The 25,832-nt window shown below is 47.4% G+C and overlaps 3 protein-coding genes, 1 long non-coding RNA gene and 1 pseudogene across 5 annotated transcripts; 3 read left to right on the top strand and 2 right to left on the bottom strand.

The window, feature by feature from the left end:
- Nucleotides 1-1,549: 1,549 nt before the first annotated feature.
- On the bottom strand, nucleotides 1,550-4,363 carry LOC127308881 (cysteine-rich receptor-like protein kinase 6). Of its 2 annotated transcripts, XM_051339783.2 has the most exons (7): nucleotides 3,610-4,363; nucleotides 3,335-3,463; nucleotides 3,087-3,226; nucleotides 2,797-2,995; nucleotides 2,482-2,719; nucleotides 2,214-2,364; nucleotides 1,550-2,118 (listed from the first exon to the last, which is right to left on the bottom strand). In XM_051339783.2, the coding sequence occupies exons 1-7, from the start codon at nucleotides 4,214-4,216 to the stop codon at nucleotides 1,870-1,872; spliced, it is 1,713 nt and encodes a 570-aa protein (XP_051195743.1). In that variant the 5' UTR covers nucleotides 4,217-4,363; the 3' UTR covers nucleotides 1,550-1,869. The 2 variants fall into 2 exon arrangements, with proteins under 2 accessions (XP_051195743.1, XP_071677500.1); XM_071821399.1 differs by lacking the exon at nucleotides 1,550-2,118 and having other exon boundaries at nucleotides 2,235-2,364; nucleotides 2,451-2,719.
- A 27-nt stretch (nucleotides 4,364-4,390) lies between these two features.
- LOC127308879 (cysteine-rich receptor-like protein kinase 6) lies at nucleotides 4,391-7,670 on the top strand (annotated as a pseudogene).
- A 6,327-nt stretch (nucleotides 7,671-13,997) lies between these two features.
- On the bottom strand, nucleotides 13,998-24,076 carry LOC127308884 (uncharacterized). Its single transcript, XR_007856823.2, has 7 exons — nucleotides 22,729-24,076; nucleotides 21,274-22,332; nucleotides 20,094-20,294; nucleotides 19,757-19,958; nucleotides 16,571-19,105; nucleotides 15,662-16,503; nucleotides 13,998-14,739 (listed from the first exon to the last, which is right to left on the bottom strand). It is a non-coding gene; the product is annotated as an uncharacterized lncRNA (long non-coding RNA).
- LOC127308877 (putative wall-associated receptor kinase-like 16) lies at nucleotides 15,514-19,380 on the top strand. Its single transcript, XM_051339781.2, has 3 exons — nucleotides 15,514-16,522; nucleotides 16,620-16,793; nucleotides 18,079-19,380. Exons 1-3 carry the CDS (start codon nucleotides 15,646-15,648, stop codon nucleotides 19,236-19,238), a joined length of 2,211 nt encoding a protein of 736 aa, XP_051195741.1. The 5' UTR covers nucleotides 15,514-15,645; the 3' UTR covers nucleotides 19,239-19,380.
- Nucleotides 21,068-25,601, top strand: LOC127308878 (wall-associated receptor kinase 5). The gene is made up of 3 exons (XM_051339782.2): nucleotides 21,068-22,119; nucleotides 22,212-22,385; nucleotides 24,073-25,601. The coding sequence occupies exons 1-3, from the start codon at nucleotides 21,258-21,260 to the stop codon at nucleotides 25,230-25,232; spliced, it is 2,196 nt and encodes a 731-aa protein (XP_051195742.1). The 5' UTR covers nucleotides 21,068-21,257; the 3' UTR covers nucleotides 25,233-25,601.
- Nucleotides 25,602-25,832: the final 231 nt, after the last annotated feature.

Genomic DNA, 25,832 nt, shown 5'->3' with positions numbered 1-25,832 from the left:
CACAAACGGGCAGCACCTCCGTACTCGGGCACACGCACGGTTGATGATGACGACGTCCTCTCCTCGTTCCAGCGGGGCAGCAGATGTGGTAGATCCTCCGGGAATCCCAGCAACACGACGGCATGGTGATGGTGGTGGAGGAGAAATCCTGCAGGGCTTCGCCTAAGCCTGCGCAGGAAGAAAGGGAGGAGGAGAGGTGGCGGCTAGGGTTGTGTCTTGGGTTTCCCCTAGCCATTCCCTCTCCCATCTTTATATAGGAGAGGAAACTTGGAGAAGGAGGAACAACATCACGTGAACAGTACTTCCGTGAACAGTACCGGTCGTGAATAGTCCCGAATGTGCACAATATTCCCCATGAACAGTACCGACCGTGAAGAGTCGTCCGTGAACTGCCCCGAACGTGAACAATACTTTCTGTGAACAGTACCGGTCGTGAACCGGCCGTGAACAGTGCCGAACATGAATAATACTTCTATGAAATTCTCCCTTTCCTTTTTAGGGTTGCCCTACTCGGGCTGGGCAGCTGGGCCCTTTGGAACCTTCTAGAAACCCTCCGATACAATGCCGGAAAATTCTCGAACTTTTCAGAAACCCTAAAATTGACTTTCCATATATGAATCTTATTCTTCGGACTATCCCGAACCTCTTTGTGATGTCCTGGATCCCATCCGAGACTCCGAACAAACTTTGGTCTTCAACTCATATTCTCCGATATCTCGTATCTACCCTAAGCGTCATCGAACCTTAAGTGTGTCACCCTACGGTTCGCGAATGATGCAGACATGATCGAGACACCTCTCCGATCAATAACCAATAGCGGGATCTGGAGATCCATAATGGCTCCTACATATTCAACGATGACCTTCTGATCGAATGAACCATACACGTTGTGGCCAATTCCCTTTGTCTCGCGATACTTTACTTATCCGAGTTCCGATCGTCGGTATCATCTATACCTAGTTCGATCTCGTTCCTGATAAGTACTCTTTACTCGTTCCGTGATATGACATCCCCTGTGACCTAGTCATGTGCTTGCGAGCTTTTTCATGAGGGCCCAGAGTATATCTCCCCGTCATTTGGATGGACAAATCCCACTTTTGATCCATCAGCCTCAACTATCACTTTCAGAATACCCAATGCCACCTTTATAATCACCCTGTTACGGTGTGATGTTTGATGTCATCAAAGTACTCCTCCGTCGTTAGTGATTGACATGATATCATGGTCTAAGGATTAGGTTACTCCGTGTTTAAGAGCTATAGCAAAATGAACTTAATGACTTGATCATATTGCTATGCTTACATTGGGTGTATGTGTCCATCATATCATTCTCCTAATGATATGATCCCGTTATTAACTAACATCCAATGTTCATGATCAGGAAACCTTGATCATGAATTAATCAACAAGCTAGTTAAATGAGAGGCTTACTAGGGACTCTTGTTTGTTTATAAAACACATGTATTAGCGTTTCCGATTAATACAATTATAGCATGAGAAATAAACATTTATCATAAGCGTGAAATATGATAACAAAAACTTTATTATTGCCTCTCGGGCATATTTCCCACACTGGAGTCCTCTCATTTGCCAAACTGGCGCAACGGCTCCAAGTTTTCGTGGATTTGGTGGAGTGGAGCTGAAGGAAGGTGGAATGGAGCAGTCCCAAACAGACCCTTATTTCTTACTCGTTCTTGCTTTCATTGGCTTTTAGGCTTTTGTAGCATTTTGTTCATAAAGTTAGTAGAGGTCCGTTGTGAGCTGTGACTATTGTAGCCTGAATTTTTGTCATTAAAAGCAGTCACTGGATTTTTTTTTGTCATTAAAGAGCCATTTTCAATGGTAGTTTCATAAGCAACAAATGAGCTATCATGTAGTCAATTCTGATGAGATGTTCGAGGACAGAAATGCCGGCTTGGATGGGGCCTGGAGGGTGACCGTATCATCGCTTCCGAGCATCGTCACGACTGATGACATCATTGGTCGGGCCGCCGGGTTTCCCTGCACACACAGGAGACCTACGTGGAAGCATTTCAGCACGTCGCCCTCATGAAAACTTCCGCCCATGCACGGGTCCACTATCTCCGTCACCATCCCGGCCTCCCAGTGCTCCCATACCTGCATGTCAGTTTGAAGCCTTGAGCTAGAGCGCATCATCGCTACACTTAATTAGCAACAATGATGCATGAGAGCAGATCGTGGCTGGTGCTTACCATGGTCAAGAGATCTTCAGACCTCCCGGAGTTGCTGCAGCCGTTGTTCTTCCTCCCTGTTATGATCTCCAGCACAATTACGCCAAAGCTGAACGCGTCCGATTTCACCGAGTAGTTGCCGCTCGCCACGTATTCGGGCGCCATGTATCCACTGAAACAAGAAATTAGGCATACTTCTTAATTTGACTCAGTAGCCAAAATGAAAGGTTATACTACGGAGTAGAACTTTGAACACACAGTTAACGCTGAGTTTTGCAGGAGTACAGACTAGGTGCCGACGACGCGGTTGGTGACGGCCTGCGTCTGGTCGCGCCCAAAGATCCTCGCAAGGCCAAAGTCCGAGATTTTGGGGTTCATGTTGGCGTCTAGCAGGATATTGCTGGCCTTGAGGTCACGGTGGACAACTTTGAGCTGAGAATCTTCGTGGAGGTACTGCAGGCCCCGAGCAACGCCGTTTATGATCTTGTACCTCTGCTCCCAGTCCAGCTGCTCACGTTTCTCAATGTCTTAAAAGTAGAAACGGTCATTCATGGATATATGTGATGATATTATGCTAGCTTGCCATGGAAAATGGATAGAGTACCAAAAAGAATCAGGTCGAGGCTCCGATTGGGGACGAACTCATAGACGAGTAGCCGCTCCTGCTGCTCCAGGCAGACGCCGAGCAGCCTGGCGAGATTCTTGTGCTTCAGCTTGGCCACCAACGCGAGCTCGTTCTTGAGCTCCTCCCCTCCCTGCGACAGTCGCTTCACCGCTATCTCGTCGCCGTTGGGCAGGGTGCCCTGAGCAAATAAAACCAATGATCCATGAGCATTTTTTCAGTACAGATAAGACCCCAGGAGGCCAGGACGATATGCTTGCTTTCCTGGCAACCTTGTACACCGTGCCGAACCCCCCTTGTCCGAGCTTGTTGCTCTCGGCGAAATTATCCGTGGCGGCTCGCAGGGTGGAGACGTCGATCAGGATCGAATCCACCATTTCGATGTCCTCTGTTTCAGTAGAATACCTTGGATCTGTTCAAGTATATATCAGATAGACAAGGACAAGTCATATCTTCTATTTCAACTAGAGGAAAAAGTGCCGAGTTACTGAATCTTGAAGGAACATATATATATATATACATGGATTCTTCACTTGTGCTGCTGACCGCCGGCGCCTCCAGAAACAGAAGCAAACCACAAGGTTCAAGGCTGATATAATAGGGAGCAAGATTGCAGGAACCACGACGGGAACGCTCAACTTTCTCTCTCCTATGAGTGAAATAAAGATTGCGTGAGCAAAACAGATTCAATCGGACTGATGGATTCATTTATCTTTTATAAAAAAATTTAGTAGCTAGCGTGAGAATTAACGGGAAGGTGCGTCTAATTAGTAATAGCAAGATGCTTTAACATACCTCCTCCTGCCACTCCTGGCGTCCCAACCGTTGGCTGCACAGCCGGCGCCGTCGCCGGCGCTCCCCTGCTCCGTGAAGCCAGACGCACCATCGCCGGTCCATTGTAGAAGGGTGATGTCTCGAACCTGTAGGTGCAGTTGAACCATAGGGTCCTGCCTCCGGTGTGGTTGAAGAAGGCAGGCAGCGATGTCATTATGAGCCGGGCAAGGCACCTCCGGCACTCAGCCGGCGTCTGGTCCGGCGTGCACTGAGCCACGGTGTACACCTTGTGGGGCTGCAGGTCGAAGTCGGCCTCCCCGGTGGCGAACCTCCGTGTGGAGTTGTACGCGGCGTAGTCGGCGGTGTGGTTGACGAGAGCGGCCAGGAGGCGGTTGTACCGGGCCGGGTCTGACGTAACGTTGCCGAGGTTGTAGATGTTGCTCATGTCAAACTGCGGGCCGTAGTCGTCGGAGGAGAGGACGTGCACGTCGGAGTAGTGGAGGATGCAGGCGTCGTAGTAGATGCTGGCGTCCTTTTGGTAGGAGCAGTAGTTGGGCAGGTCCAGGAAGGCCTGGGTGAGGCAGGTGAAGCAGGTGGCGGCGCTAACGTCGCCGCAGCAGAGCCCCATGGCCCAGAGCTGCTCCGGGACGGCGCCGACGACCGCCGCGGCGAAGAGGTCCGGGGACGCCGAGGCGTTGCTGGGCACCGTGGCGGCAGCGAGGTCGAGGTGGGCCTGGTACGTGCTGTTGGGCTTGTAGAAACTGCTGGCGCCGCACACTGTGAACGGGTACGTGGGGTAACACGTACAATGGCTCGCCACCTCCTCCTGGTCGTTACCGCCATGGTGGCCGTCGCCCAGCTCGTGCCCCTCGCCACTGGCTACCCGTGGCCCGAGTGCGGCGGCAACAAGACGTTCAAGGCCAACAGCAAGTACCAGGCCAACCTCAACCACGTCGCCGCCATGCTGCCCAACAAGGCCTCCGCGTCCGCGAAACTCTTCGCCACCGCGGCCGCCGGCGTCGCCCCGGACCGAGTCTGGGCCATGGGGCTCTGCCGCGGCGACTCCGACGCCGCGTCCTGCTTCGCCTGCCTCACCCAGGGGTTCCAGGACCTGCCCAACGACTGCTCCTACGACAAGGAAGCCACCATCTACTACGACGCCTGCATCCTCCACTACTCCGACGCCCGCGTCCTCTCCGCCGCCGCCGACACCGGCCTGTCGGCCGACACGTATGCCCAGCCATTCCTAGTGAATATCACGTCGGACCAGGCGCGGTTCAACGGCATAGTGGCCGACCTCATGAACGCCACCGCGGAGTACGCCGCGCGCGTACAACTCCACGCGACGGTTCGCCACCGGGGAGGCCGACTTCGACCAGGAGTTTCCCAAGGTGTACAGCCTGGCGCAGTGCACGCCGGACCAGACGCCGGCGCAGTGCCGGGAGTGCCTCGCCGGACCCAGTTCCAGTACATTCGTTCGTTATTCTAACAGTAACAGGGGGAAGCAAGTACAGTGTGTCCGGTCTGGTTCTTGTAGTCATGCTGCCTACTCTAGCAGGCTTGAACCTTGTGGCTTGCCTCTGTTTCCGGAGGCTTCAGCGGCCAGCAGCACAAGCGAAACAGCAATGTACGCTAGCTCTTGCGAATTCAGTGATTTTACAGCATCAAACCCTTGTGAAATTCAAGGACCTATATATATATGCAACTGAAATTTGAACAGATCCTATGCATTCCGGCAAAGCAGAGGACATCGAAATGGTGGAGTCGATGCAGATCGACGTGTCCACACTGCGAGCCGCCACTGTGGACTTCGCCGAGAGCAACAAGCTCGGCGAAGGCGGCTTCGGCACGGTGTACAAGGTTGTGACGAGCAATCATGCATGCAATGTCCGGGCAGTTTCTGTACTGAAAATGTGCTCACGCATCACTGACTGGTTTGATGAGCTGTTCAGGGCGTCCTCCCCAACGGCGACGAAATAGCGGTGAAGCGGCTGTCGCAGAACTCGGCGCAGGGAGTGGAGGAGCTCAAGAATCTCGTCAGGCTCGTTGGCGTCTGCTTGGAGCAGCAGGAGCGGCTGCTCGTCTACGAGTTCGTCCCCAACCGGAGCCTCGACCTGATCCTTTTCGGTACTGCTCGCTTGAATCAAGTTCAACTCTGATAGATACACATTTTCTGCAGCTGCATTCTAATTTCTCTAAAAAGAGTGAAATCATCATATCGACCAGTGGCCAGTACGTCCTTACTTAATTTCGTTTACGATTGATTTTCATCAGATGCTGAGCAGCGTGAGCTGCTGGACTGGGGCCGGCGGCACAAGATCATAAACGGCATCGCCCGGGGCCTGCAGTACCTGCACGAAGACTCGGAGCTCAAAGTTGTCCACCGTGATCTCAAGGCCAGCAACATCCTGCTGGACGCGGAAATGAGACCCAAGATTTCCGACTTTGGCCTCGCCAGGATTTTCGAGCGTGACCAGACCCAGGCCGTCACGAACCGCGTCATCGGCACCCTGTCAGTACTCCGCACAGCACTAGTAGTAATGTCCAATTTCCGCGTTAGTAAAATTCCTCTTTTGATCACATGCATGCATGTTTCAGTGGGTACATGGCGCCAGAGTATGCGATGCGGGGTAACTACCACTTCTGCTCCGGTGCTCCACCCCAAGTCGAAACTTAAGTCTATGAAACACAAGGACGGCTAAGATCCTCCGATACCCCTTCGGACTGGAGGGCATGATGGTAAACTCGCACTCTGTATGGTGTACGTAGAACCCACAAGAAAGCCTGTACAGCCTGGTCACACAGTACGCGTATGCATACGCGACGTATACGTATGTGCTCGCTCCGTCTCCACCTGCATGTGTGCGCTGACGAGGGCGAGACCGAAACATCGCGGAGCTGGATACGATCGGGTATGCAAACCCTAGCAAGGAAGAGACCGAGAGCAGCCGGCGGCGATCGGATCCTGGCGAATCTGGAGCGGCGACGTGATCACCGAGGATCGCGACGAGTACCGAGGAGCAGCCGTTGCGGAACCGGTCCGTGCCGGCGGAGAGGCTGCGTAAGGTGGCGTCCCGATGCGTGCCGGCGGAGCAGCTTCGTACGACGGCATCGATCGGATCCTGGCCGCCAAGGAGAAAAGATTCCTCCGTGGCTGTTCCAAAATTCATGTATGCAAGACGTGGGTCGCGAATGACGGAACTGGGTCGTCAGTAGGGGCGTGCAGTTTTTTTTTGACATAGAGTACACATACGGTATGCATACACATAGTTATACAGGGCTTGGATATGGGTTTTGACGGGCCAAAGAAAAAAAACTGGCGGGGCAAAATTACCCCTTCAAACTTGGGGTTAGGGGGGAGCACTGAAGTAGGGCTCGGGTAACTACTCCGTTAAGTCGGACGCGTTCAGCTTCGGCGTCATGGTTGTGGAGATCATCACGGGGAGGAAGAACAACCACAGCTACGACTCCCAGAAGAATGGAGACCTCGTGACCGCCGTAAGTGCAATCGATCTGTTGCCCATTGTCTCTCTAAGGGCATTGTATACACTGTCTGTATCATTGTCTATAGATGACATGGAGTAGTATTACAGACAACATCCGTCTTAACCAATGTACATGCCCTAACTCTTACAAGTTCTGGTGTACTCACAGTGTTGCAAACCGCCGTGCAGGTATGGGAGCACTGGGAGGCCGGGACGGTGACCGAGTTGGTGGACCCGTGCATGGGCGGCAGCTTCCCGGTGGGCGACGTGCTGAGATGCATCCAAGTTGGGCTGCTGTGTGTCCAAGGAGACCCGGTGGCCCGGCCGATCATGTCGTCCGTTGTGATGATGCTCGGCAGCGACAGCGATACGGTCAGCCTCCAGGCCCCTTCCAAGCCGGTGTTTTTCACCAGAAACGCCGCTGCTTGCACAACCAAGGCGATGTCGGTGCTGGGTTAGCCACGCGGAACAATGTTCCGGATTGAGATATCTATATCTATACCTAAATATATAATATACCAACACAGCAGAACAATACATTTTCACATGTGACTGGGTCCGAATCTTTGGTATATCAATATGTATTTTATTTGCTTATGTTTGCTGTAAAAAAAATTTCTTTCAAACTAGGCATGTGTTTCAAGACCCCTCGTGTAGTTTAAGTGTGTCACCAATCACCATGCATGCATCCACAGGAGGTGACGATAATATTGATTTCATGTTAAACACATAAATCAAACCAAGGTGAAAGGTCCTAAATGGCTAGGGGGGGGGGGGGGGGGGGGATAGCCTAATAAAAATTTCTACAACAACACTTAAGACAAGGTGGTTAGATAACTAAATGGCGTAATGCAACTTTTGCGCTAGCACTACAAAACGGTTGCAAGCCACCTATCCACAAGTCTAGTGAGCTATGCTTTTTCTAGGCACTCAAAAGCTAAGGCTAAAAACTAATATTAGAGAACTAGCAAGAAGGCTAATTACAACTAGCAAAGTAAGCTATCACTACACAAGATGTATATCAAAGTAAATACAAAGAGTGACAGAAATGATTATACCGCCGTGGCAAGTGATCAATCAATATACATAATGAAATCCTCGGAACAATGATGACACAAGATTTTTATCTGAGGTTCACTTGCTTGCCGGCAAGCTACATCCTCGTTGTAGTGATTCACCCACTTGGAGGTTCACAAGCTAATTGGCATCACATGCCAAACCCGCAATCAGGTGCCACACAACCAACACAAGATGGGGATCCACAAGCAATGAGCAATAATACACTACAGATGCCTTTCTTGAACTCCCACGGGGAAGGCTCAAGAACCCCTTACAATCACCACGAACGGAGACGGAGACAAACACCACCCTCCGCTCAATGATCCTCGCTGCTCCAAGCCGTCTAGGTGTGGCAAACACCAAGAGTAACAAGAGAAATCCGCAGCGAAACACAATCACCAAGTGCCTCTAGATGCAATCACTCAAGCAATGTACTTGGATCACTCAATCTCACTTTGATTTTCACTATCAAGCAAGGAGATGAGTGGGAGGGAGTATGCTTAGCTCAATGGGATGTATAGAATGTCAAAATGTCAAGGGTATTGGCCCAAAGCCGGCCAGCCACTATATAGAGAGCTCTCCCTCAAGACATACCCGTTGGGCAACTTAATGGCCAGTCTGCGCATGCACCAGATGCGCTGCAGGGTGCACCGGACGCGTCCGGTCAACAGCTTCCGGTGTATCGCCCGTTAACACGTGTCCTGACCGTTTGAATGTTATCGTTGGCGTGCAACGACTCTTTCACGCACGCTCACTACGCTCGCACCGGACACGTCTGGTCAACTGACCGGATTCGCCAGCCTCAGCGTCCGATCGTTACTCATAGAGGTTCAAAAATGATTTTTTCCCGACCGGACGCGTCCGGTCGTCTTCACCGGACTCCATCAGCGTTCGATCAATCTCTGTCAGACAGTGAGCAGTGTCACCGGCACGTCCGGTCGAGCTAGCGCCGCTAGCATATGCCACCGAACGCGTCCGGTCATTGGCCGAGCCAGAGTCCGGTCAAGCTAGCGCCGCTAGCATATGCCACCGAACGCGTCCGGTCCCATGGGGGCCAGCGTCCGGTGCTTCACAGTGAACCCTGTAATTTCTCTGATCACTTCACCCTTGCTCCCAAGTGCTAAACACAAGATGTATACAACCTAGCCCGGAGCACCCGGCCGTTGTGCCCTTGCCCGCCCCACCGAGAGCCACCACTGAAACCACCATGTCTCACCTCCATCAACCATTGTTGAGACCGCCAGGACCTGTCGCATCCCAATCTCGAAGTATCTGCGCACATAGATGGCAATCAGCCCCCACTTCCGCGAGATGCAGCCCCGCCGCTGCCGGTGTTGCGCGGGCTTTGTCCGGTGATGCCCCCATGCTGCGGTGAGGGGAGAGGAGAGGACGGGGAGGACCCCGCCGGCGAGATTTGGCGCCCTGTTGCGACCCTTCTGGATCCACGCGGGAGTGGTTTTCAAAACATTTTTTGTCACCCGGATATTGATAAGATGTTTCCACAATCATCACTACTTTTGCAAGAAAGTTTGATTTCATGGTATGAACAAAGTTCAGCTTCATGCTTTACCAAAAGAGGCCTCAAGATTCTCGTGTGTTCCATATCAAGTGTTGTGTAACATAGCTGAAGATCAATATGCTCACTGAATTCAAAAGTTATTGTTGAGAGATGAAAACGCAAGGTTTATGCAAAGTGGATACTGAAATCAGTAATAACCAAATCTTTGTATATACAAAGTGCATACTGAAAATGAAATCCATGTATAAGAGCAAGGATTCAAACAAGAGCAATACCTAAGTCGGGCACGATATGCTTGAACATAGACATCTAACCATGCCCATTCTTCCTCTCTATAGTTAGGTTAGATGTTAGGGATTTCTAATTTCGTGCCCCTCCTTCATTAGTTCTGCTCATTTTTCACTAGCCTCTTAAAATTTATCACTTTTATCCAAGCTTTTGTCTCATACTCCACAAAAAGGATTAACGGATGTTGTCGTCGGGTCAACAACATTGACCGTTATTCTGATGCATGGGTCTGCATAGGACCATGTCTGGCTCACCTGCCCCTGGAAAAATGTCTAGTGATCCCACGCTTTACGTGATACCATGGTACCAACCTTGATAATTCAAATTTATATACATCAAAAAAATGATACAAAAATCCTAGGCGTTCACGAGTTGTGTGTTTACACTGCCTATAGAAAGAGTCACACATGTTTCTAGGCGCAAGTCTGCTGCAGATGCGTAGGAACAACGATGCACTGTCCAGTCAATTGGATCGCTATTGAGCCGCAGGAACAGTGAGGAGGCGCCCCATGGGGCGCCCCAACCACTAGTTTCCGTAAACTACATGGTGTTGGCCTAAACTCTTACCTAGCAAACTTAAACATGGATTGGGCTGACACGTTAAACGTGACATGGCATACCGTGTGTTTCCATAAAATATATTCTTATACGTAAAATCTTTGAATGTTGTCCGTTAAAATTAATGATCAATTACTGATCTAACGGTTAAAATAATTTTGATGATGTGGATCAACGTAGTGTCTCTATTTTACACCCTCGTATCTTGCTTTTAGTATATAATAATATATCTTAAATAAATAAGAAAATCCATGTAAAAATTGATACCTGGAAGACTATGTACACCCATAATTTGACTGCTGGCTCCGCCAATGGCGTCAACGTATCCAATCTAAGGCATGTGTAAACTCAAAAACACAGTCGGTGGGTTCACGACCCATTAATTAATTGTCCGTGTAAAAAAAAGTAACGAATCAATAATTCATGATATACCTTCATAAGCAAGTTTTCACAATTAATTTAGTGACAAAAGAGTCGGGAGAAGGTGTGCTCGATTTCTTTCAGTTCGAGTGAACAGTAGACTGAACCTGTGTACAGAGGGGCAGGGAATCCAAATCTTGTGTACGTACAGAGGACGCATGCCGTCAAAATTTAGAGTAGTTCCAAGCACGCAGCGTGTGATGTCTAAAAGAAACGGTTGATACTTTTGCATGCACTTGTCATGTCATCTTTTATACGCATGCACGCGCTGATCGATAAAGCAGCTTTGGGCATGACAAGGCCGCATAGTTGTTGCTGGTTTCCACTTATATATGAAAAATCTGAATTCTTTGGTCGAGTCACGGGCCGATCAGGTTGTAATGTATAGAGACGAAATCTGAATATGTAGCTGGGTGGTGACTGGTGAGTCACAGACACTGGATGCATATCAGGAGACCAGTGACCTACGTACAAGACCCGTCTGGATTAAAACTTGACGCTCTCCCGAGCCCCGGCCACCGATAACGAATCTCATTAAGTTGTCAGCCTGCTCACGAGCTCCAGGTAGCCATGAACGGATGCACGGTGCAGCTACGGGTGGGCAAGGAGCACCTGCTCTGAAAGTCGTCACTCGACAGAAATACACAAAGAGATGGCAGGAGTCTTACCATGGCTTATCTTTGAAGTCACCTTACTGCTATCAGAGCATCCCCACCCTCGTCTCCCCGACGAGGCCCCCAGGACCGCGTTTTGTCATCCGGACGGCGAAATTCGGTCCAGTCGTGCCCCCGGTTCCTCGTTTTCGTCCGGATTTGGGCCTAAATTCATCCGGCGAGCCCACGCCATCCCCGGCCCCCCGGGGAGCGCTCGGGGAGTCCGGACGAAACGAAAGCACGGGAAACACCGAGGAAACTTCCCGCGCGTCTGGTGGCCCCAACTTGTCGGCGAGAGACACCGATCGTCGTCCTCATCGCATCGTCTTCCGCGCCGCGAGCTGTAAAAGCCTGCCGCCGGTCAGCATTCGCCGGCCGCGTAGCTTCCACGCGGCGAGTTAATGCCGTCGCCTCGGTTTCACGCGCGCGTCTGCCCCGCATTCACCTCGCTCGCCTTCCCCCAAATCTTCCCCGAACTCGAACGAACCAACAATGGCGAACGACGGTGCGGCCAACAACGGCTTCGGCCACCGCTCTCTCCACCAATGGGAGGGATGGCTCCTCCATGCGGCGGGCTACCCGGCGCCGCCGGACTTCCGCGCGCCGGGAGGATGGAGGCTTAGCGCGGGCGGCGTGCCGATCCCGCCGCCACCGATGGGTCGGGCCACGCTCGAGGCGGAGATCGACGCGGTGATCGTCACTCTCAGTGACAAGCAGCGCGCGGAGCCACGCTTCTTCCCCGACAACTACGAAGCATGGACCGAGTTCTTCCGGCGCAGGTACGAGCACGAACTCGCCGCGTATGACGGCCTTCCTCCTCCTCCGGCAAGGAACAACGCCGCCGGCCGCCGCCGGTGGTGGAGCGCGCCTGACCGCACCCTCTCCAATGTGCTCGCGCACATCGAGGGCGGGAATTCCCCCGTCCTGCAAATGCCGCCGCCGGAGGCGGCGACTCTGTCGCGCCGACGCGGTACCTCCTGGCTACCGAGGAGGATGGCGCCATCCTCCTCGTCTGGGTCAAGGTCGGCGTCCAGGTCCGGCGGGTCGACGCCGGTCTTCGTTAAAAAGGATCCGGCGTCTCCGTCGACACCGGCGCGCGTCAAGAAGGAGCCGGCGTCTCCACCGCCGACCAGAGGGCGCAGCAGTGGCGCCCTCGTCATCCGCGACCAACCCTCCTCGCCGTAGCGCGGGCGGAAGAGGAAGTCTGCGAAGAAGGAGGCAGCCGCGGCCGCCGCCAACCAGCTCGCCGAGGAGGAGGCGAAGCGCGCGGAGGACGCCGCGGTGGCGGAGGCGATCGCCAGGTCGCTGAAGGACCTGGTGCCCGCCGACAACAGCCTCCCCATCGACGCCGCACTGGAGTGGTCCAGCGCGCGGGGAGCGCCAGAGGCGAGCAGCCACGGCGGCCGCCGGATCTCGGCCGCCGCGCGTCAACTCGCCGCCCGCCGCCGCACCATCCGCCGGTAGGAACGCCGCGCCCAGTGAGGTGATCAAGCTCGAGGAGAGCGGCCGACGACGACATCTACCGTCCGTCGCCGCCACGCGCCGGCGACGCCAGGTTGTGGCACGAGCCGCTGGTACGAGGCGCCGCCGCCCCAGGACGACGCTGGCTCGAGCGACGACGACGACGGCGGCGACTACACGGCCTTCTACCGCCATTTTGGCATGTAGAAGGCCGCTTTTTTAGTTTAAGTTTTAGTTTGCCAATCGCCGAATTCAAATATATGTACGAAATCGGCCTATTTATGTACGAACTCGCCTCTATATGTTAAATATCATTAAATTTCGCTTATGTCTGAACGAACTCGCCAATTTTGTCTGAATTCGCCGTATTTCGTTACATCCATCCTGGGATCGCGGCTGGGAAGCTGGCCCTCCCCACCATTTTTTCGTCCAATCCGGACGAAATTAACCCTAAATTTCGGCGTGGGGAGGCCAAACGAGTGGAGATGCTCTCAAGCATCAAGAGGTGGACTGAGATCCGGTGCCTCGCCTTAAGCAAGGCACACAGCGCCTTGAGGCCTCGTATCCACCCTTCATCTACATCCAACGGACAGGAGCGCAAGTCATGGGTCATTCCTGAGTCTCACACGCGCACAAGGCAAACGAGCACAACATTCAGATACGACGTCGGGCAGCTCTTGGAACGGAGCTTGCTGGTCCGGCCGCCGCAGCTGTGCTCACCTCCGGCTATGAAGGAGCTCTGGTTACCTGCCATATCCCTCCACCCACCTGCGACCGTGGCTGATGCGCCCACCTCCGGCAACGACGGAAATCTGGAGGTGACCCACGCCGGTCCGGCCGCTCGCTTCTTCCACCTCCAATGAGCCTTGGACTGCCTTCTCATGCCCCGTTCCTTGCCGCTGGTAGCCAGTAGCTCAAGAATCAAGATCGATTGCACAACACATATTTTTCCAAACGAACAGCAGCAGAACAAAGAAACTGAATTAACGCAAACGACAGAACATCTGGCTAGTTCCAATTCAGAAAAACAACAACAAGGACGGCGGCTGTTTTGAAGGGTCTGCAAGGTCGTTGGAGGGAGCAGAACTGGGCGTCGGATGCGCTCGCCGGCGGCCATCGGAGGGGCGGCCGCGATCCGTCGGATGGAGACGGAGGGGCAACTGCAGAGGCGGAGCGACCAAACGGAGGTGCGCGGAGGAGCAGCAAGTAGGGAGGAGGTGGACGGCGCCGGCGGGCGGCGGCAAAGCGCTGGCCGGGAAGAACCGCCCGCGTTGCTCGTTTGCCTTGCGCGCAATGTGAGGATGGAGGCGTTGACTCGGGGGACTGACCCGCATTTTGCACTGCTGTCCGTTGGATGTAAGTGGAGGGTGGATGCGAGGCCTCAAGGCGCTGTGTGCCTTGCTTAAGGCGAGGCACCGGATCTCAGTCCTCAAGAGGTACCGCAGCCAGGATGGCCAAGACTGTATGCAGAGAAACATGCGGCAACCTCGTATAAGGACCAGCCTGTGGTGATAATGTATGCTTGCATCCAAGTCGATCGAGATAGCAGAATTTAGTCCAGGGATCGATCCATGGAATAATCCTATCCCTTAATCTCAGTGGCCACTATACTAACACTGTAATGGAAAATCAGTTCACCTTCGTTCCTTTCATGTACCACTCACTGTCTTGGCCCTGTGTCACCAAGTACATTTCCCGGCTTGTTCACCTGCAGCAACACGACATTAAACTTAACCGGCTAGTTTTAGTTACTGGTGATGATACTAAATACAGCAATAATGCAGTTCATCCATGCTGACCATGCATCAGGAATTCAGGATAGAAGAGTCTGCCAATCTTATACGTGAGTTCAGACCCACCTTGAGGCTGGAGCCTACCAATTGCCACTACACTGCTTCCATTTAATAAAAAAGGACCAGTTATACAGATGTGGCATTTCATTAAAGAATGTGATCATCAGTTATTCTGGTAGGTGGCGAGATGCTTTCAGGAAAGGCCAACTGGGCAAACAACTGAGAAGGGGAGAACTCCACCGTTGTAGCCATCATATCAACATCTAAACGCGTGGCCCTGTTTCTCAAGGAGCCTCCTTTTCGCTTTATATTAAAGCAGGGGCAAAGCGATCTATGCCTAGCATCTAAACATGTGCTAATGTAAGTGCAGACTTGCTTTTCTGCCTAAGCATGACACTAATTTCAGCGCACTAGTGAGCTGTGATCATTACCAGCTGGGGAAAAAAAAAAACTACCAATAAAAAGTCACGGTCTCACATTTGGTTGCAGAATGGACAAGCTAGTGCATACCCTGAAACCACTTTTTTGACTGTGTCTACACCGTGATTGGACAAAAGAAAGGCATGTAGGACCAACTGATGCACATCTTTTTTTGCAATATAAGCATAACAAAGGAGAGCTGGATCATACTAGGACAAACACAATGGACAAGCTAGTGCATGCCCTGAAGCCAATTTTTCTGACCGTGTCTACACTGTGATTGGACAAAAGAATGCCGTGTAGGACCAACTAGTGCACATCTTTTTTTACAATATAAGCAGAACACAAAGGAGAGCTGGATCATAGGACAAACAGAATAGGAGGCAGAAACACATAGCGAGATGGCAAGAGCCTTACCATGGCAAATCTTTGCAGCCACCCTGCTGCTAGCAAGCATCAAGAGCAGCGGAGCATCCGGGATGGGGAAACCTGGATGCAGAGAGACATGCGGCAACCTCACCATCCCATATCCCTTTGGCATCGGTCAAGGTTGCTTCTACAGTCAAGGGTTTGATGTTTCATGTGAGAACAATCGAGTTTTCATGGGGAACTCAAGCAGCCAAATGGAGATCTACAACATCAGCCTGGTACGAGGGCAGGCCCGAGTCAGCACCCTCATCGCCTCCAAGTGCTTCTACAGCAATAGCAACAACACCGATGGATGGGTCTCATCAGGTACTGCTGATTTCTTCACAATATCCACCAAGGCAAACAAATTAACAGCAGTTGGATGCAACACCCTTGCATTTCTGGGAGGCTTTAACGAGCACAATGTCGGAGCTGGGTGTTTCTCCATGTGCGCGGACAAGCAAAGTGTGGATCAGAGTGGGCAGTGCTCCGGGATGGGCTGTTGCCAGACATCCATTGCACCGAACCTCAGTTCCTCCAACATAACATTCGATGCTAGATTCGACAATTCTGGGGTGCGTGGCTTCAATCCATGCAGCTACGCTTTTGTCGCTGAGCAGGATTGGTTCAGGTTCGAGGCTTCCTATCTCGAGGGCAACAGATTCACAGAGAAGTTCAGCGACGGGGTCCCTACTGTGCTTGACTGGGTTGCTGGACATGAACGCTGCGATGAAGCAGTCAAGAACATCTCATCGTATGCCTGCATCAGCAAGAATGGCCGTTGCGTCATGTCACCAAATGCTACAGGATATCTCTGCGCCTGCAACGATGGTTTTGCAGGCAACCCATACCTGGAAGAAGGATGCCAAGGTCAGTAAAAGTAACTCAACTTCTTCTTTTCAGTTCATCTTAAGTTACCTGTGTGTTGGTATTCAGTTGTTTCTCTATTGCTGCATGTTGTTTGCAGATATCGATGAGTGTAGTTTACCAGATCAGTATCCTTGCTATGGAACCTGCAGTAATACGAATGGGGACTACAGTTGTTCATGCAAATCTGGGACTCAAAGTATAGATCCAAAGAGAGAGACCTGCAAACCAATTGCAGTTTCAGAAAGAGCTAGATTAACAAAAATGTTTATAGGTAATCTTCATATACTCAAAATATTCCAGTAAGTGTCTTGGAGTAGCATATAGTAAGGCATTAGTGACATCAATTCCAGAAATCTAAACTCAGACCCATGCACAAACAAATAGGAAGTAACACTTTTCACTCTTAATTATAAAGTATGCATATTAGGACAGTAATCCTACATTATCCTAGAAGTATGCACCGCAATCGGAATAGAGATAAGGTGCACAACCTTAAATTGTAGTCTTGTACATAATTTAAAAGATGCTGATGGTAAATTAAACAGTAACCAGATGCCATGTATACCGTCAGATCACAGCTTGACCTGGGACCTGTATTTTTTCTTGTACCATGCCTCCTAGGAGGATTGTAAAACTCTTTATCTTTTCAATGAAATGAAACACAAAAGTCGAAAAAGATCACAGATAAATGATACCAAGTTCTTGTCATAAAGCAAAACAATGCGAGTTTTGGTATATTCATATGCAATTCGTTGTTCATACTTTACATGTAGTATGAAGTACATACGGCTATTTTGGTAGTACATATACTACTTTGTAGGTAGTATGTATATTTTTTACGCATGCTCTTTTTTAGTATAAATATGCATGTATTTCGGATATATAGTGCAAATTATGGGTTCACTTGCATTTTTTCACCAAACTTGGTTCGAAATATCTTAGATAAAACGTAGCAACATACTCAAACCGGTAAAGTATCATATATACTTCCGTATGGTAGTATATAAGACATGGGTGTAACTACACCCAGGGGTAGGAAGTATTTAACCAACAAGGTATATGTATGAGATAGAGTGCGAAATAGAGATACAAAAGGAAATACAGAGTCCTAATGCAACAATATTATCTCTCTAACAGTAGTCAGCACTCACCACCAATAACTCAATCCTCTGTATTAGTTGAAGTGATGACAATGGACAACAGCTAAACAAAGATACAAAAGGCAGCCTCTTAGGCTGTCATATAAGTAATTCTTGCATATGTCCTATTGACTTCTATGCAGATCATGTGTAAATTACCCACCACATTGCCCACATTTTTCATTGCATAAGGAACAGAAGACAAAGTAACTTAATTATCTGTTCAAAGGTAATGAATGATAAAACTATTATAAGTAGTAGTGCTCCTTATCTTCTAAAGAAAGCAGTTGAGGAATTTCCGCTTTTACATTTGTGCCTCAAAAAAAATCTTCTAGTGACTGAAAGAAGAAAGTCTTATAGGCAAATTAAGCTAGATGCACAGTAACTGAATTACTGAAAGAATGTTATTCTTCGCAGGTATTTCAGCATGTGCTATGCTTCTCCTTATCTGCACTTCTGCACTGCTCATTGAATGTCACAAGAGAAAGCTGAAAAAAGAAAAGGAGACATTCTTCAAGCAAAATGGGGGTCTGCTATTGTATGAGAAAATCAGGTCAAAACAAGTTGATACAGTGAGAATATTCACACAGGAAGAACTAGAGAACGCAACAAACAATTTTGACTCAAGCAGAGAACTAGGAAGAGGAGGCCATGGAACTGTTTACAAGGGAATTCTCAAAGACAGCAGAGTAGTAGCCATAAAGCGCTCGAAGGTTATGAACATGGTCCAAAAAGATGAGTTTGTGCAAGAAATGATTATACTTTCGCAGATAAACCACAGGAATGTGGTAAAGCTTCTAGGCTGTTGCTTAGAAGTGGAAGTTCCAATGTTGGTCTACGAATGCATCCCAAATGGCACCCTATTCGAACTGCTACATGGTAAAAACAAAAGGCTGCCTATTTCACTGGACACTCGTCTCAGGATAGCTCAGGAATCTGCAGAAGCACTAGCATATCTGCACTCATCAGCATATCCTCCCATAGTTCATGGAGATGTAAAATCTCCAAATATTCTCTTAGGCGACAATTACACAGCAAAAGTGACTGACTTTGGAGCATCGATAATGCTTACTACGGATGAAATACAGTTTATGACACTGGTACAGGGAACCATAGGTTATCTGGACCCTGAATACTTGCAAGAGCGTCAACTAACAGAGAAGAGTGATGTTTATAGTTTTGGAGTTGTGCTCCTAGAGCTAATTACGATGAAGTTTGCAATTTATTCGGATAGTGCTGGAGAAAAGAAAAACCTTGCATCAACTTTCCTTCTGGCAATGAAACAGAACGGACTTCAGTTCATCTTGGACAATAATATCCTGGAGTTTGAAACAGAGCTGCTCCAAGAAGTTGCTCAACTGGCAAAGTGTTGCTTGAATATGAGGGGGGATGAACGACCATTAATGACAGAAGTCGCTGAGAAGTTGAAGTCAATACGAAGCACCTGGAAAGAACAATTGATTCAGAATCCTAGCAAGGAAACTGAATGTTTGCTTGAGAACTCATCACACTATGACCCTTCTAGCACTGGACAGCACGGAAGTCTGATGGCACTAGATTTAGAAAGTGGTAGATGATAAATTGGTTATGATGATAAATTGTAGCGGAGATTGAATTTAATAGTTCGTGGCACAAATATCATGTAAGAATCTAGCTTGGTTGCAATATGCTTGTACGGTGACATCTAGCTTAATGCAAAATGTGAGAGAAAATTTATAATTTGCAAGCATCTAGTTTACTGCAATAAATTTTCACATGTGTGATATCTACTCCTAGTAATATTGTCTGAACCAAGAGTCTTGGATAGAAAATGCTAAATAATTTAGTTCATCCGAATGCTTGGTTGCTCCTAAAGGAACTGATTACACAAAGCAACGTTGTGGAGAAAGCAGGGATGTACTTTATTCAGTGGCTGGCATAATTCAGATTCCAAAAAACTGTACAGTAGTTAGATGCTTAACTCCACAACCTTAGTTGTAAAAAGAAAAAAAAAGGTGAATTTTTTGCAGCTGTGAGAAATAAAGGTAAATTTTTGGAGCTGTGAGGAAAAAAGGTGTATTGTGCACCAACACCGTGCCTCTCCTCTCCTGCTTACCGTTTCTCTTCTCGTGACTTGACTCAACCAACATCTATCTCATCAAGCCCACCTAAGCCAGAGCTAGCGTGTTGATTGCGCATAGGATTTGTCTCCGGCTGACTAGTCCTAGTTTATGGACTTTATGAGATCACATGGTTTGGAGCCTGTTGTTTTGCCTTCCAAAGCACATGTAATACTTTCCTTTGCCCTTTCTGTGGAACTGAGAAACAGCATCAACTCAACAGCGACTTTCAGAAATATTTAAAGTGAACTGGTAAATTTTCGATGACAAACTATGCTCCAAAGAGTAATATGGAAGAACAGAAAGTGGTAGCGCGTTAACCCAAGGACAAACCTGTTGTGAAAATCTGTTGGCATCCAAGTTGATCGAGACAGCAGAATTAGTCCAAGGTATTCAGCAGAACAATCTCACCCGCTTTACCAGTTCCAGTCTAATCAATGCCGTGACACAAACAAGTTCACCTTCTCCTTCATCGACTCAGACGTGCATCTGATTATCTCCACGTCCTTTTAATAGATTATTATCTTTTGATGGCTTGACCCAATCACAGATAAATCGGTCGCATCAGGAAACCTCAACCAGGTGACTAAAACATGTTTCCGGCTCAATCAACTACCGCAACACAAGATTAAGTTTAATACATCAATAAAACTCTTGTTAGCTCGATGTGTGTGCTATTTGCGTTTACAGTGTCCAAAGGGTAAATACTGTAATGAAACAGTTCGTCCATGCAATCAGGAAAGAAGAGTCTCCCCAATCTTATATGTGAGTTCAGGCTCACCTGGAGCCTACTGATGGGCACTACACAACTTTCACTTCATTAATAAAACAGTTGTACGATGTGACATCTTATCAAAGAAGCACAGGCAAGTTAAGCCAAATGGAGCATGTCCGCGCAACAAGACTCTGATGGCCGGGCTTTCTGGTAGGTGGCAAGATGCTTTCAGGAATTAGAAGGCAAATCGGTCCAAGCTAATAAATTAAAGAGAAAAGGACTGGACAGCTTGGTTTCTCAGAACCTCCTTTGACCAGTTAAAAACTTCATTTTTTGTTAATATGCGGCATAGATAAAGAATTTACTAGTGGCATCCCGCTTTAATAGATTCTTTTTACTGTAATTGTCCAGTTTGATTATATAAGAAGTTTTCAAGATAAAAGTTGTGGAAAAAGCTAATACTTATTATGTACACCAAACTTTCCATGTGTAAGAATAGGAGCTGTATCTACCAACAAGAAACTTACAACTAGTAGGTTTGCAAAACTAGCACTCTCTCAGAAGATAAAACAAAACTTCCAATTAAGTCGCAGTCTCACGTTTGGGCTGCGGAGTATACAACCCCAAACCCCCAAAACACTTCTGACCTAGTCTACACTTTGATTGGAAAAAAAAGAGCAGCAAGACCAACTATTCCACACCTCAATCGTAATATAAGCATAGCCAGGTTAGAGAAACAGAGCTGGATCATAGGATAAACAGAGGAAGAAATAAACAGAGAGATGGTAGTAGCCTTACCATGGCTAATCTTTGCATCCACCCTGCTGCAAGCAAGCATCAAGAGCAGCACAGCGTCCAGGATGGCAAAGCCTGGATGCAGAGAAACATGTGGCGACCTCACAATACCATACCCCTTCGGCATCAGCGAAGGTTGCTTCCGTGAAGGGTTCGACGTTTCATGCGAGAACAACACTGTTTACAGGCATAACTCAAGCAGCAGACTGGCGATCTACAACATCAATCTGCTAGGAGGGCAGGCCCGAGTCAACACTTTGATTGCCTCCAACTGCTTCAACAACCCAGGTGGATGGGCATCACTAGATACTGGTGAGTTCTTTACAGTATCCACCAAGGCGAACAAATTAACAGTTGTTGGATGCAACACCCTTGCATTCCTAGTCGGCTTTAACGAGTATAATGTCGGAGCTGGGTGTTTCTCGATGTGCGCGGACAAGCAAAGTGTGGATGATAGTGGGCAGTGCTCTGGCATGGGGTGTTGCCAGACATCCATCGCGTCAAACCTCGTTTCCTCCAATATAACATTTGATGACAGATTCAACAATTCTGAGGTGCGTGGCTTCAACCCATGCAGCTATGCTTTTGTCGCCGAGCAGGATTGGTTCAGGTTTGAGGCTTCTTATCTTGAGGATAGAAAATTCACAGAGAAGTTCAAGGATGGTGTCCCTACTATGCTTGACTGGGTTGCTGGAAATGAATACTGTGATCAAGCAGTGAAGAACAAGTCAACGTACGCCTGCATTGGCAAGAATAGCCAGTGCATCAGGTCACCAAATGCTACAGGATATCTCTGCACCTGCAAGGATGGTTTTGCAGGCAACCCGTACCTGGAAGAAGGGTGTGAAGGTCGGTAACTAAATTCCTTTCTCTGAGTTCACCTCAAGTAATCTGTACAAATGATCTCAAGTTTTTTCTCTATTCTTGTTTGACGTTTGCAGATATCAATGAGTGCAGTTTCCCAGATCAGTATCCTTGCAACGGAATCTGCAGTAATATGATTGGGAACTACAGTTGTTCATGCAAATCTGGGACTCAGAGTATAGATCCAAAGAGAGAAACCTGTGACCCAATTGCAGCTTCAGAAAGAGCTAGATTAACAAAAATGTTTACAGGTAATCTTCATATGCTACAAATATTTCAGTAAGTGTCGCATAATAGCATGGATAAGTGGAACTGATATAGCGCATATAGTGAAGCATATTAACATTCATTATAGAAATTATAATCTTGTGCACAACTTAAAAGATGCTAAAGGTGAATTACATACTTATAAAATAGTAACCACGTGCACGTGTGTAAGCTCATAACATAAAGAGAAGGTGGGTTTTCTTACATCCATATGTCATCGGTTGCTTGTAAGTTACGATTCAAACTTTGCACTAAAGACATTATATTAATAAAGCACCATATGAAATATATATCAACCATACATTTATCATTTAGCCAATATAGTACCTCTCATGCAGAGTGCGTCATTTTGGGACCCAAGCTCCATGGCGCTCATTTTTTAAACCTTCGGAAAATTTAAATTTCAAGCTTAAAAAAATCATAAAAAATGCAGAACGTAATCAATGATTTATTCTACCCCTGTGTAAACTTTCAATACGAGATACCTTATATTCTATCCTCAGCAAAAATGACAAAATTCAGATCTGGGAGCATGAACAGTGCAACTTTCGAATCTTCTAAAACATGTCCAATTTATATTTTTTGCTGAGCTTAAAATCCAAGGTATTTCTCGTGAAAAATTTGCACTAGTGTACATAGTTCACTACATCCAGGTATTTTTTGGAACTTTTTGAAACTTTGAATTCAAGTTTTCAGAAAAAAAAAAAAGGACTCCATGGAGCTCGGGTGCCAAAGCCGTTTTTCGCTCTCATGCATAAATAATTATCTGTGGATCTGGAAACTGCATACAAATTTGCATTGGATCAGCAAGCCACAGATAATCATGTCACACACTAGAATGGTACACATATTTGCAAATAATCCTACACTCCAGAAAATAACACTGTGATACTTACACATGTATGCATCTTATGTTAGTCGTAGCAATGACTAGAGCCGGTTTTAGAACCTGGTTCATATGAACGCAATGTTTTAACTTAGCAAAAAAAAACATATTTGCAAGTTTTTAAAATGAAAAAACTCATGCAAGTAAGCTTCTGTGTAAAATAATACACACTGTGTACTGTGTAAACTTCCGAAAATGAATTTATGCGCAACAAGTTTCAAGGCTGGTATCAGCAATTTGTTCCATACCACAATATTCCTATTCTTGCACAGCAAGCAGATGATCATATTTTCCATGAAAATTTTCCCTGCTTGCATGATTGTTTTGCAATTTTTCAAATCTTAAAAATACGAAAAAATAAGTTGCCAGTTTCAGAAATTGAGTGCATATGTACCTAGGTTCTAAATATAGTTTTCCTAATAAGGACAGCAAATGACTACTAAAACACACAAAGTGCTGCCTCTAAGGTTGTCACGTAAACAATAGCTGCATATGCTCCATTGAATTGCATGCAGATCATATGTAAACTACCCACCACGTTGCCCACCTTTATCACTGCATAAGGAACAAAGGGCGCACCTATTTATGCATTCAAATGTACTAAATAATAAAAATATAAGTAGTTATCCGTCCTTATGTTCTAAATAAAGCAGTTCCACAATTTTCCTTTTTATGTTTGAACCTGTGACTCAAACTAAACCTTGTTCTAGTAACTGAAATAAAAATGTCTTCTGGGCTAATTAAGCAAATAATTCCAGTAACTGAAAGAATGTTATTCTTGGCAGGTATTTCAGCATGTGCTATACTTCTTCTTATCTGCATCTTTGCGCTCCTGATAGAATGTCAGAAGAGAAAGCTGGTGAAAGAAAAGAAGACATTCTTCCAACAAAATGGCGGCCTGATATTATATGAGCAAATCAGGTCAAAACAAGTTGATACAGTGAGAATATTCACAAGGGCAGAACTAGAGAATGCAACAAACAATTTTGACTCAAGCAGAGAACTAGGAAGAGGTGGCCATGGAACTGTTTACAAGGGAATTCTCGAAGACAGCAGAGTAGTAGCCATAAAGCGCTCAAAGGTTATGAACATGGCCCAAAAAGATGAGTTTGCACAAGAGATGATTATACTTTCACAGATAAACCACAGGAATGTGGTGAAGCTTCTAGGCTGTTGCTTAGAAGTGGAAGTTCCAATGTTAGTCTATGAATGCATCCTGAATGGCACCCTATTCGATCTGATGCATGGTAAAAACAGAAGGCTGTCCCTTTCACTGGATACTCGTCTCAGGATAGCTCAGGAATGTGCCGAAGCACTAGCATATCTGCACTCATCTGCATCCCCACCCATAGTCCATGGAGATGTAAAATCTCCAAACATTCTCCTAGGTGAGAACTACACAGCAAAAGTGACTGACTTCGGAGCATCAAGAATGCTTCCAACAGATGAAATACAATTTATGACAATGGTACAGGGAACTATAGGTTATCTGGACCCTGAATACTTGCAAGAACGTCAACTAACAGAGAAGAGTGATGTCTATAGTTTTGGAGTTGTGCTCCTAGAGCTAATTACGATGAAGTTTGCAATATATTCCGACAGTGCTGGAGAAAGGAAAAACCTTGCATCATCGTTCCTTCTGGCGATGAAAGAGAACGGACTTCAATTCATTTTGGACAAGAATATACTGGAATTTGAAGCGGATCTGCTCCAAGAAGTTGCTCAACTGGCAAAGAGTTGCTTGAGTATGACGGGGGAAGAACGGCCATTAATGACGGAAGTGGCTGGGAGGTTGAAATCAATACGAGTCACCTGGAGAGAACAATTGATTCAGAATCCTAGCACGGAAACCGAATGTCTTCTTGAGAACTCATCACACTATGACCCTTCTAGCACAGGACAACACAGAAGTCTGATGGCACTAGATTTAGAAAGTGGTAGATGATAAATTGCTTACGAAATCATATATTGTAGTGAAGACATGTAAAAATGTGTATTTGTTTTAAAGGACAGCCTTCCTTACATGAATAGCGAGCTTCTGTGTACCATGATTTGAAGTATTCCAGTATGCCAGCAACATTGAGTTGCTATATCATACAAGAACAAAAATTAGCCATCACCTTCCCCGAGGGGTTTAATATCCCTCTAGCTTATGCTTGTATCTGGGGAGCAACTCCTTCTGTATAGGCTCTCTCATGCACCTCCTGTATATATCTTGAACACCTTTTACTCTATATTAAGTTCTTTCTTTTAGTCTGTACCAACAGGGAATGTATTTTTGTTTTGAATTTTTTCCTATGTTTTAAGTGATTAACACGAACTTGCCCACTTTGAATGTTACACTATTCTCCAAAATCAAACTGTATACTACAATATACTGATGACCTCAAGAACGCCTCTAGCTTACAAAGTTGCAGAAATCAGCTTGTAAAGGTGTTTCAACATATGGAATAGAAACTTCAGGTATGCATGTACTTGACAGGTTACACTACAGATACTCAGCAGACATAGCCAGCAGAAAACAATAATTACAAGATAACGTACA

Source organism: Lolium perenne, chromosome 6, assembly GCF_019359855.2.
Source record: "Lolium perenne isolate Kyuss_39 chromosome 6, Kyuss_2.0, whole genome shotgun sequence".
In the NCBI taxonomy this organism is placed as follows: Eukaryota; Viridiplantae; Streptophyta; class Magnoliopsida; order Poales; family Poaceae; genus Lolium; species Lolium perenne.
This window is presented reverse-complemented; position numbering and strand designations above follow the sequence as displayed.

What these genes read in the sequence shown, in the direction of transcription:
- LOC127308877 (XM_051339781.2), top strand. Translation starts at nt 15,646, where the DNA reads ATGGCAAGAGCCTTACCATGGCAAATCTTTGCAGCCACCCTGCTGCTA. An exon ending in CCTGGAAGAAGGATGCCAAG is followed by an intron (nt 16,523 to 16,619) that starts GTCAGTAAAAGT and finishes TGTTGTTTGCAG; the next exon opens with ATATCGATGAGTGTAGTTTA. An exon ending in ATTAACAAAAATGTTTATAG is followed by an intron (nt 16,794 to 18,078) that starts GTAATCTTCATA and finishes TATTCTTCGCAG; the next exon opens with GTATTTCAGCATGTGCTATG.
- LOC127308878 (XM_051339782.2), top strand. Translation starts at nt 21,258, where the DNA reads ATGGTAGTAGCCTTACCATGGCTAATCTTTGCATCCACCCTGCTGCAA. An exon ending in CCTGGAAGAAGGGTGTGAAG is followed by an intron (nt 22,120 to 22,211) that starts GTCGGTAACTAA and finishes TGACGTTTGCAG; the next exon opens with ATATCAATGAGTGCAGTTTC. An exon ending in ATTAACAAAAATGTTTACAG is followed by an intron (nt 22,386 to 24,072) that starts GTAATCTTCATA and finishes TATTCTTGGCAG; the next exon opens with GTATTTCAGCATGTGCTATA.
- LOC127308881 (XM_051339783.2), bottom strand. Translation starts at nt 4,216, where the DNA reads ATGGGGCTCTGCTGCGGCGACGTTAGCGCCGCCACCTGCTTCACCTGC. An exon ending in AGCACAAGTGAAGAATCCAT is followed by an intron (nt 3,227 to 3,334) that starts GTATATATATAT and finishes ATACTTGAACAG; the next exon opens with ATCCAAGGTATTCTACTGAA. An exon ending in GGTTCGGCACGGTGTACAAG is followed by an intron (nt 2,996 to 3,086) that starts GTTGCCAGGAAA and finishes TTATTTGCTCAG; the next exon opens with GGCACCCTGCCCAACGGCGA.